The sequence below is a fragment of the Cydia amplana genome, chromosome 19 (genome assembly GCF_948474715.1).
Source record: "Cydia amplana chromosome 19, ilCydAmpl1.1, whole genome shotgun sequence".
In the NCBI taxonomy this organism is placed as follows: domain Eukaryota; kingdom Metazoa; phylum Arthropoda; class Insecta; order Lepidoptera; family Tortricidae; genus Cydia; species Cydia amplana.
In genome coordinates this window covers 3,531,771-3,543,928 of record NC_086087.1, presented here as the reverse complement: position 1 = coordinate 3,543,928, position 12,158 = coordinate 3,531,771, and the positions used below count along the sequence as shown (strand labels likewise).

Sequence of the window (12,158 nt, the reverse complement as noted above, 5' to 3'; positions counted from 1 at the left end):
AGCGTCCTCTCAGGCCTTACACTTACTCTTTCTATTGAAGATTCTGCCCGGTTACAAGGGACTCGTCCCTTTAAACATATTGTGACACACACTTTTAATCCAACTAGGGAACAAATCAAATTATTTCATGAAATATTACTAAGTAGTCACACTACTAGGTATATATAAATTATAAACTGAAATTAGAACGTACACTAAAGAAAAACCAAGTCCACCGGTGGCTGCATGAGGTGGGAATCAACCCCGCGTTTTCAGCTTACGCGGCTAACGTCCTGACCACTAGACCACCGCATCGGGCCAAGGCGGTACCCGTCCCAAATTGTCTGGTATATGCTATCTTTGAAAGGCTAAGCGCCTTTGACCAACTCTAAGGGCGAGCAGTGTGTGCTTGCACCTATACCTAGTTATAACTATAGTTATACTCTTGTATGTATTTTTAGTTTTAAGTTTATCACGAATAAAATACTTGATTCTGATTCTGATTCTATACGAAACCTTTACAATATCCCCACCTCCCCACCATCATCGGCCACCTATAGTTTGTCAAAGGACTGCCTCATTTCAAACATAGACAGAGAGAATCATACTATCTTTATCTTACACTAGTACTAGCACCCAAAAGAAAAGGATGAGTATAGTTTTCCTGGTTTTTACTGACTGACAAATTGGTTTGACCAACTATATTTCAGTTTATTTATATAACACACTTTTAATGCCAGTGGCTCACAGGAGCCACATGCTCACGACTCGCAAGTGCTTTGAAACACAATCTCGTGAAAACCGCGACTCATATTGTGTCTTTGTTCAATTCAATATCAGTTACGTGTATTTTATTTGTTACCTGCCCAATCAATAAATAATCCTAGTGTACTCAACTATTTAACGCAACGCACGCACGTAAACCACTTGCACCATCCTACTAACCCGGGGTTAACCGGTTAAACCTGGAGTTACCAGTACAATTTGACACTAGGTAAACGGTTTAATGGATTAACCTGGAATTCAAGTGGTAAATACGCTATAAATTAAATTCGTAATAGTTCTCCTAAAATATTTATATAAAAAAGGTCCACAACATCTGTTTATCTTTCCGTAATAAAATCGGAGAGGTCGAAATAATTTCGAGGGTTCCAACTAAATACAACTGAGCCTTTAATTAAATGTTGACAAAAGGGACAAAACATTCCTACCGTCTCACCCTGTGAAAAGAATTAATTCTACCCTGGATTATTCGGACAAGGGCTGTAATCTTCCTACCCACACATTGGGACACCTTGTTTATTTAAAATTCAACCTTTGCGATACACTTTTAAGTCTAAATTGCAGTATACAATGTGATTGCTAAAGTTTAGAAAATTCTTACGTAATGAAAAAATGTGTAAAGGCTTTTGTAATGACAACCTTTTTGAAGATAAGTTTATGTTGTTTAAAATAAGGAAAAATGTTAAGGAAGCTTTTTGTTATGGCTTAAAATAAGTGGAATCTTACAGGAAGTTAAATGTTGGTCAATGATACTCGTAATTCTATTTTTACTACACTATTATTCTGCTGCATTACCTATTAGAGTCTGTGCGGAAAGAGAAGAGTCGTGGAATGTATGGGGCTCAATACATTCCACCACTCTTCTCTTTCCGAACAGATTTTATAAAAAAAAAATAGGTACATACTTAATGTGGTTATGATGGTTTACGTTACAGACGGACTCTAAAAAAATGTTAGTGCTGGTAATTGCTATAACTGTTCCAAATTTTAGCTATCTACGTCAAACGGTTTCTGAGAAAAACACATTTAACTGATTTGCAAGACCGATGTGATCCCATAAGTGTACCGCGGACAAAGTTTGTGCGGTACACTAAAAATCGTATTGGAGACCAATTCTGACTAAGCGATTAGTTAAGGTATCTTCTTATGATACGACATTTACGATCACTTTACATGATAGACGAGATAGATGATAGGTGCTATTGTGTAGGTTAATTTATACACATATTTTGTAACAAAATATACTTACTCATGGACAAATTTAGAGGAACTTAAGAAAATATTAGTTACTAATTTTGAAATTACTTTAGGTACTTTAGTACCTAAACATTTTTTTGCGTTCCTCTAAATTTGTTCATGAGTATATGAGTATCAAAGAATTTAACAGGTAGGTACTCACTAGGATAAGAACAATGAATTACCCCGGCTCATACAAATGAGTTTTTCGAAGTTTCGCTTTTCGGTGAAGGAAAACATCGTGTGGAAACCGGACTAAACCCAATAAGGCCTAGTTAACCCTCTGGGTTGGAAGGTCAGATGGCAGTCGCTTTCGTAAAAACTAGTGCCCACGCCAATTCCATGGGATATGTTTCCAAGCGGACCCCAGGTTCCCATGAGCCGTGGAAAAATGCCGGGACAACGCGAGAAAGGAAATCCAAACACAAAAATGACCCTGTCAAAAGTTCGTTTATGCTACTAGCTACATATAGCTTTACACATATCGGATAGATTCAGAGACGAGTCTCCGAAACGTTGATTTCTGTGGAATTTCATAAGGTTTTGTTTCTGAACAATGCGGGCGTGTGTCGGAATGTTGTCATATTAAAACAAACGAAACTATGTTATTATGTTACCATTATGTTACCCACGGAAAGTTATATTCGGAATTATAGGGTAAGTAAGAAGATTAAAATTGATGGGAATTGGAATAATATTTTGGGATCGTATTTTGTCCTAAGTTGTTTTATCATAACGTAATTAATTATTATCACGCGGTTGCAAATTTTGAAGGAAGGAAGGAAAGAAAATCCATAATTTATTATAATATTTAATTTAATAGTCCCTTCTTTAACACCGAATACTTGCTATTGATTAATTGCACCTAAAAATTCACCTTTTCCGATATTTAAAACAATATGTTATTAGAGACTTAATCTTAATTAGTGAATATTTTTTTGGTACTGGCGTCTCTATGGACAATGCTAACCTAAAGGAACGAATTTACTAAAACAATTTTCTTATACCTACTCTAATTTAAAAACTTACGGCCACTTACAATATTAGGTAGTTTATTAATTTACCCCAAAAACAATAAATATTTAATTATAAAACTAATTACTACAGGAATTTCGTGATTAAAAATACCAAACGCTATAAATTACGTAAAACGATCAACACAAACACAACTTTCATTAAATTCAAGTAAAATAACACATAATGGTCATAAATAGAAAGGAAAAAGTTATACAGTCAATAATCTTGTTAAATCTAACTGCAAATAAATTGCCTGTGACTTTGGATCATAGTAGTAACACTCTGCATTTGCTTACCCGTCTGTCCGTCTCTCTCGATCAAAACCTTATTAATAATATTCGCACAGTCCTTATTCTCAATAATAGTTACGTGAGTACCTTCCAAATAGTGCACAGTGACGTTGCTATGCGTAAACTTATCGAGACCATAGTTCTCATCGCACACTAAGTTAGGAAGGTTTTCTTTAGGACGTAGAAGCACTATAGGCGCTTGGATTTTCTTAACATCCTTGGAGTTGTAGTTGAGAACAACTTTAACTCTATCATAAGTGATGGCCGCGACTGACGCGATGAATTTCGGTGTATATCTGGATTGGACGGGGGACATTTCGATGGCAGTCTTGACTTTTTCTTCGAAGTTCTCGATTTGGCTGAGTTTTTCTATGAGGGCGGTGGAGATTTCGTTGTTAGGGGCGACGATGTCCATGGTGTGGCAGATCAGGGCGTTCTGGAGCTGGACATCGCTCTTGAAACAGATGACGGTGGTGAGAATGGCTTGGAGGAAGTCTGGGGCTCCGTCGACGCAGAAAACTAGACCGTTCTTGTGACCTGTTGGAAGAAATTTGAAAGGTACTTATTAGTGATAGGTACTTAAAATAAAAACACTATCTTAACATAGGTGCAGCTTACAAAAAATCGTCATAACCCAGTTTACGCTTCAGAATTACACTTACACATTTTGCGTTGCGGCGCTCGATTTTTGCATTTTATAATGCGAATATCAAATGACATTTCGAACATAGCTCCCGTCTCATTAGTATAGAGAGGCGCAGCGCTTCTTAAAATTGGACAATTGAAGATATTTAATGACAATAAAATCTTCTCCAGATATTTTTCAAAAATTATCTTGATTTCGTAATAAATAAACGCTAGTCTCGCTAATTAAAAGTACAACAATGTAAAATCTGTCTGAAAATAAAACTGCAACTATCCTTTACAATTACGGACTGTTTCGAGAACAATGGCGTTAAACTTTAGTCCGTTCATTATTAGTTAACTAACTAACTAACTTTCACTATCATTGACACAGTGAAGTCGAGCAAGCTCAATATCTAATTAGATTTATTGTTTAGAGTAACGCTATTTTAAATAAGTTTGGTTTCAAATACAGATACATAAATGTCTTATTATTCCCTATGGGAATCCAGAATAAGATTTGATAATTTAAAAAACATGTTAATTACAGTTTGTTGAAAGAAAGTGAGAAAATATCTCACATACCTAATTTATGTTAGAAAAGCCTTATTGTTTTTTTTTTCATTGCACTAAGGTGAATACCTACAGCGGCCGGACGTTTACTATATCCATACCTCTCAGTATTAAAACCGATTTTTATTTAGTATTGTAGATTTTTCTCGTCAGATTTTGATAAAATTTGTCTAGTTTGAAGGCAGAGGCCAAAAAAGACGTCATATTCTGAGTTACGAGTTACCATACGTTTTTGTGGAACAACTCAAAGAAATATTTTGTATGACATACAGTAAAATTGGGGACTCTAATAATATCCATGACACTACGACTGACTGACTGACTTTCTGACGAAAATATAAAACTCGGGCCATCAGCAAATTTTCTGTTCCCAAAAATTAATACGCTAATTAAAGTGATAATGAATGATGGGTCACTAACCTTCGGCCTCAAGCTTAGCAGCCAGTTCCAGCATCAACTGGCATCCGAAACTGTAGCCGAGCAGCGTGAAGGGTCCTCCAGGGGCCAGGCGGGTCCGTACCGTCTGAAATACAAGTTAGTTAAGTAAAAACAATCAAATGGACTCGACGGAAGACCAGTGTTAGCCCATCCATGACGGACGCAGCGCCCTCCAGGCCAGGCAGAATAAACATGGGTTCTCTGTGTCATGGACAAGCATGTAATAAACTTACCAAGTACAGCCTGTTGACCATAGCCTCGATATCCTCATTCGGGTTCTCCACACCTAGCTGCAGCACGCAGACCTTGCACTTCAGCCTCTTGCAGAGCGGTTCCATGACGGACGCGGCGCCCTCCAGGCCAGGCAGGATAAACATGGGCGGGTCTTCGGTGTCGTGGATGGCTTCGTGACCCTGAAACACGTGTAGAGTTTAGTAATCTGTCATTGGTAGAATGGCGCAGTTTGAAGTAGGATCCCCAATAATTGTATGCTGGGACATAACTTTTTGTATTTTTTACACTTAAATTTTTCAGGATAGGTCAGTGGTTCCCTAAGTTGACTGTGGTTCGACCCACCTAACCTTGTCCGTCCTAAAAAGGAGGCGACCCATAGTTTGGAAAATGTTGCTCTAGGTAATATGGGTGACCGCTAGTAACTAGAGCACTAAAAGCAAGAACTCCATTTTTACAATTTATATAACTCACGCTTTCCACGACTCACAACTCTATTAAGTGGAACTTATAGACGCAAAAGACTGGAGTTCATACTAACTTTAGTGCAATTTCGTAATTACAATTAGAGCAAATGCACGTTTTGGGCACATTCAATATGGTTGACCGAATCCTCCTGCTTATGACACAAGTTTCGGCTCTAAGTTACTAAGTTAGTCCAATGCTAGGACCCATTTGTAACGTGAAGCATAGACGTTAGCGGGGCATATGATTCACTTCCTAACGCGGAACTGAACTTTGCATGAAGTTGTGCACATTTTACGAAAGGGAGTTGCTTTTTAGTCAAATAGGTAGTATAATTTCAAAAAATACTGAAAAATACACAGGTATATAGCTACATTTATAGTTTAATGCATTGAGTTTAACTCGCGTTGTATTTTCAGATACAAAAAAATAAGTGGAACCAAATCATGATTTTCCCTTTAAAATGTTGTGTGGGAATAAATTTCAAACATAAGTAACTACAAGCTACTCGTATTTTGGGAATTTTTTTAGCATAAATTCGTGAGACCGCATACTTGAGTGCTTTTTACAATGAGATATTCAAATTATCATTCAGAAACCGAATTACTGGTAATAGGGTGTACTGGTAAATAGTCATTAAAATGTATTCGGAACTTCACAACCGAGGAGTTAGGCTCTTAGTAGAATTAATATACCTATTAAACAGCTTTATATGGCTCGACTATCTAAATTAGGTACGTTTTGGTAGAACTCGATTTTATTTAGTCCACACAGAACGAGCCGCTTTGCGAGGCAATTTCTTTGTAAATGTAAATCACACAAACTTAATGAAGTTTGGCTCAGTGGCGTCAGTGACCGGTGTCGGTATGTAGGTATGTATAGATGAAAGTTCAGCGACCAATCACTCTTCGTCGAAGTTCCTCATGACTTTGCGACTAGCTCCAACTTCGTAAGTGCTCCTCCTCAACTACGTAGACTTACGGAGCAAATAAGTGCTACTATCTCACCTCAGTTCCATTGGTAGGTAACCATGGTAATAGTACCTCACGAGAATCCAGAGCACAGCACCTGCAGCCCTGTTGGGACAAATTGTCAAAGGTTCTCACCTCAGTGCCATCAGTGACCATGGTCGGCATGTAGATGAAGGGTTCAGACACCAGCCGCTCTTCGCCGAAGTTTCTCATGAGTACCCTAAGGCCAGCCGCGCCTTCAGCCGTATTGGGACAAGTTGTCAAAGGTTCTCACCTCAGTGCCATCAGTGACCATGGTCGGCATGTAGATGAAGGGTTCAGACACCAGCCGCTCTTCGCCGAAGTTTCTCATGAGTACCCTAAGGCCAGCCGCGCCTTCAGCCGTATTGGGACAAGTTGTCAAAGGTTCTCACCTCAGTGCCATCAGTGACCATGGTCGGCATGTAGATGAAGGGTTCAGACACCAGCCGCTCTTCGCCGAAGTTTCTCATGAGTACCCTAAGGCCAGCCGCGCCTTCAGCCGTATTGGGACAAGTTGTCAAAGGTTCTCACCTCAGTGCCATCAGTGACCATGGTCGGCATGTAGATGAAGGGTTCAGACACCAGCCGCTCTTCGCCGAAGTTTCTCATGAGTACCCTAAGGCCAGCCGCGCCTTCAGCCGTATTGGGACAAGTTGTCAAAGGTTCTCACCTCAGTGCCATCAGTGACCATGGTCGGCATGTAGATGAAGGGTTCAGACACCAGCCGCTCTTCGCCGAAGTTTCTCATGAGTACCCTAAGGCCAGCCGCGCCTTCAGCCGTATTGGGACAAGTTGTCAAAGGTTCTCACCTCAGTGCCATCAGTGACCATGGTCGGCATGTAGATGAAGGGTTCAGACACCAGCCGCTCTTCGCCGAAGTTTCTCATGAGTACCCTAAGGCCAGCCGCGCCTTCAGCCGTTTTGGGACAAGTTGTCAAAGATTCTCACCTCAGTGCCATCAGTGACCATGGTCGGCATGTAGATGAAGGGTTCAGACACCAGCCGCTCTTCGCCGAAATTTCTCATGAGTACCCTGAGACCAGCCGCGCCTTCAGCCGTGTTGGGACGAGCGGCCGTGGTTGAGGATTCTGCCTCGCGTTGTGCTGTGAGTTCTACCAGCCTATGGAAGAAAGAGTAATTATATAAAAAAAGTTATAACAGGGCTAAGGCTTAAATAAAAAATATCCGTTCGCGATTTTGTCATTCGATTTACCGCCAATTTAAACTTTTGGTTTTTATATTTCTTTTTGTGTAGGTACTTAGTCTAAAACGATAAGTTGATGATTTTGAATAGTCTTGCGAAAATGTTTAAGGTATTTTCTTATCTCCTGATTATTTTAATATTTTCATAGACCTATTTAAAGTGTAGTGAATTATTCTCGAACAGAAAATCACCCTTGATTCTATGATTTTAATGTTCATTTTTGAAATTACCGTTACCATTAATTAGGATCAACCCGAATGCACTATAATAAATGATTTTTGCAGATTTGGTAGAACTTACTTGGCGAACGTGAGTGTCCTAATGTCCTGCGCAGTGAGGAAGATCTCGAACTCCCTCTCCAAAGTCTGCTTGATTTCCACCGCCATCATACTGTCCATGCCAAGCTCGGCCAGAGACACTTGCTGGGATACTGTCTTCAGGTCCTTGATGCCTGTGAAAAAACATCAGGTTACTATGCAAAGTTATAGAATGCAAGGAAAATTTAGAACAGTTCCGAACTGTTATACTACTTCTTTAGAAAAACCCAGAAGTATTTTGTTTAAGGTAATTTCAGCGGAGTTATCGTCTCAGTACACAAGTAATGCAGTTGCTACAGCTACTGGGTAGTTTTCATTACATTGTAACCAATATTATTTCATTTAAATGTCCTCCTATAATTGAAGGTCTTCCTTTCAGTTTGGACAAAAATCCTATCGTTTGTTCCGGATGTTCTCGTCTACAGGGGCCCGTTTCTCAAAAGCTTGTAACTTGTAGGTAATACAAGCCGATGTCACTTTTTGACAGCTTTTGTTAGAAAGGGACTTCCACTTGTATTACAAGTTACAAGCTTTTGAGAAACGGGACCCAGGTCGCATTTCTCAGCCTATCCTAGTGAAATTTTGTGAGCTAGGTCAAGATTTTTTTTATCAATTCATTAACTTTTTGGAAAATTTTCAAAATGGCGGAGCCAGGGGCGTTCGAGATGTCTACAGCTCACAGAGCCACTAGTTCAATAATGAGTATATTTACCCATGATCTGCGCAATAGCGTCAACCAGGTTCCCGCAGCCAGACCCTCCCGCCTTCTTCTCGGCGACCACGATGGACGACACGATGGTCGCCTGGTCCTGCTTCAGGAACTTGTCCAGCGCCAGCAGGCAGGAGGAGATCCTCTGCTGCAGGGTGCCTCCGATCTCGAGCTGCATGTCTTCATCTTGCATGTCCGCTACTAGACCCACCTGTATGGATAATTGGGGTTAGATATGGAATATCGGAAAAGCGGTATCTAGTTTCATTGGGAATAAATTACAGGGAAATGAACAATAATTTATTGAACCCCATAATAGTGAATCAATGTGTAGACGATACTCACATCACCAACGGCTCCCCACTGAACGGCGAGAGCGGGAAGTCCGAGCTTCCGTCTCCACTCGCAGATGCGCTCCATCACAGAATTGGAGAGACCGTAGTTGGTCTGGCCGGCGTTACCGCGACCACAGGACACAGATGAGAATACCACGAAGTCCCTGTGAAATAAGGTTGGCTTTACTTTCTGACAGAACTTAACGTGAACTTTGATGATGCCTAGTGAAGAAGAATCAAACCACAGATAGGTAAGGGATAGGCTCTTCACTTTCTAAGAATAAGAACGTACGTACGGTTAAGGAATTAGTTTTCTATGCCACTTCATATCTTGTAACAGTGAGAATAATTTGAGATTCTTAGAAGAGGCTTTTATATTACCTACTACTCGTATAGTCACAAAATGGACAGTCAAAGAGGCACAGAAATCAATCTGCTTGATTATATTTAGGTATGTCTCATCATAGTGACTGCTACAAATGATGGAAAATATAATAGGAAAAAATATTTACTGTCACCTTATTGACCTTCTAAGATAATTTATAGAATAATTTAGACACTAGTAAAAAAGGTGTAGGTAAAAACGATTGCATTAGAAGAGGGACTAATCAAACTTACTTCAATCCAGGGCAGAGTTTCTTCGTCAATTTATCTAAATGCATCGTCGCCAAGGCTTTAGGCGCGAACGACGTCTTGAAAGTCTCCGGGGTCTGGTTTTGGAAAATGGAATCTTTGAGCACGACGGCAAGGTTGAAAACTGCTTGCACGGGACCCATTTTCAGTGCCGTCTTTAGCATTTCTTCGCAACCCGCTTCGGTGGTGACGTCGTGGGTGGAGATTTGGATGTCGGCTCCATATCCTGCCCATGCACTGTTAGAAGAATAAATCAAGTTAACAAATGCCCACAAACCAGGAAGGAAGATTTTGAAGGAAATCGGAGAGCCATTTTATGAATATAATATCATAATTCATAATTTTTTAGGCTGCGGAAAGTAGTCTTTAATTCATAAGAATGAAGCAAGTAACTAGGAAAAGTAAGAGCAAGCCCGCTTCTGGATATGCTGTTGCAAAAGTGCAGCGGTGAACTTCTTTTGGGTGATATGATGGTTCACCCATGTCTCAAAGACTAAAGAAAACACACTGTGCGCCTTCTACCATCACGTAGAAGGCATAGTCTTCAGGTATACCTTCTATACCTACTTTGTACATGTCTAGTAGATATCTTAGGACTGAGTGGACAGGATTGGAACAATTACTTACCGAAGTCTCGAAGATTGGTAGCCGTTGGTGATGCCACGGCGTGAGGTAAGCAGCACTTTCCTGGCTCCACGCATGATGAGCCAATCAGCCAGCTCAAGACCGAAGCCTCCAAGGCCTCCGATAATCACGTATGCTTTCTCTGCATCGCACATATATCTGAAAACAAAGCTCAGGTTAGGAATACTGCTTTTATTAAACACCAAATGGCATGGGGAAAATTTTCGAGGACCTAATTAAAACAGTATCAAAGTTAAAATCTACCATCAATGAAAAATTAATATATTTTGCTGAGGATCTCAGCGATTATAATCAGAACGGGTAAATGCATTGAAATCAACAGTCCAATTCCTACTGCGTATATATAAGTAATTATTGTTCAGTACCCTTCAATCTAGGTAGTACCATCCCAAAAATTCTCGAGGATTCTTGGCTGATACTTTAGGTATTCTGTTTCTTACCTTGGAACAGCATCAACGTGCATGGCCGCCGGTTTCACGGTCCTGTGGCTGCGCTCATCTTCACGCACCTTCACTATCACCTGTCCAAGAAATATAGTTAATCATATTTAGGATTAATGAAACCATTTTTCATTTGACCATCAGAAAAAGATACAGAAAAAAAAGAAAAAAAAAAGAAGGAGTTGGAGTTTTTAATAACGTAACTTAAATATGCTTAAATAATAAAGATATGAAACTGCACGATATAGACATGGAACCACAATAACAATATTACTACAATAGTGGGACTAAGTAATAGCAATAATAGCGGATTCCTCCTGAGGGTCGCGAAGTTGGAATCTCGACACAATGCGAATTTTAATTCGTTTGTGGTGAGCGCTCCGACTGAACATCCAGCAACCTTTACCAAGGAGGAGTTTTGGCCGAAGGGTGTAAAGTTTCGGCAGTTCCGCGGTTCCCTGACACTGCGGGGTTGCGTATTGCATCGCAACCATAATGTGATTTTTAGTGTTTAGTTTATATTTTTATAATATGCATGCTAGTTTTAAGGTATTTATGTATGGGCCACTAGTTGCCTGGGCCCCTATTCGACATGTACAACTGTCAGATTTCGCGTCCACTTCAATTCAACAGTTGAATGAATCGCATGTTCATCAAGTGCGGATAATATTATTTGGTACAACCAATAATTCAACAAATATCAACTTTGTTTTATACTACTTTAAGGTTTATAATGGTTTGGTCTGGTTGTCACTAACTGTGGATTGCTAATGTCAAATTTTGACACAGGATTATTCAGATTCAACGAAAGTTCAACACGACACGCCAAACGTCGCTTGTCGAATAAGGTCCCTGAAATAAAGATTTCATTCATTTCATTCATTCATTCAATAAAATTGCCAGTGACGTATTATCGTACCTTGCCAATATGCTTTCCGGCAGCCATGTAACGGAAGGCCGTCTCGATTTCGTGTTTCTCGAACGTGCAGTATGTCAACGGGCGTACAGCTCCGCTCTCGATACCAGCAATTAGGAGGTCTTGCAGTTTCTGTAACAAAATATTAGATTTAGTACAAAATCTCTCGAATTGCTTGGTCATTGCAAGGATCCTTGTAAGTTCCGACGAAGTAAGAACCCATGACGATAGAAATATTTATTTATCCCTAGAATGTAGATAAAAAATGGAAGGAGAATCGATAAAAAACAAACCAAAAGAGGGTAGGCGAACAAATCACTTTTTTTACTTT

At 39.8% G+C, this 12,158-nt stretch overlaps 1 protein-coding gene across 1 annotated transcript in view; it reads right to left on the bottom strand.

Annotated features, from left to right (window-relative positions):
• Positions 1-3,184: 3,184 nt before the first annotated feature.
• The window catches only part of LOC134657109 (fatty acid synthase-like), a 39,349-nt gene continuing 30,375 nt past the window's right edge, over positions 3,185-12,158 (bottom strand). The window contains exons 23-34 of the mRNA XM_063512662.1: positions 11,831-11,959; positions 10,912-10,991; positions 10,454-10,609; positions 9,812-10,063; positions 9,204-9,357; positions 8,862-9,069; positions 8,133-8,283; positions 7,546-7,748; positions 6,743-6,876; positions 5,174-5,353; positions 4,923-5,025; positions 3,185-3,842 (exon numbers count right to left, since the gene is read on the bottom strand). Coding sequence (XP_063368732.1) covers positions 3,250-3,842; positions 4,923-5,025; positions 5,174-5,353; positions 6,743-6,876; positions 7,546-7,748; positions 8,133-8,283; positions 8,862-9,069; positions 9,204-9,357; positions 9,812-10,063; positions 10,454-10,609; positions 10,912-10,991; positions 11,831-11,959 — 2,343 coding nt within the window. The 3' untranslated portion in view covers positions 3,185-3,249. The remainder of the gene's footprint in view (positions 3,843-4,922; positions 5,026-5,173; positions 5,354-6,742; positions 6,877-7,545; positions 7,749-8,132; positions 8,284-8,861; positions 9,070-9,203; positions 9,358-9,811; positions 10,064-10,453; positions 10,610-10,911; positions 10,992-11,830; positions 11,960-12,158) is intronic.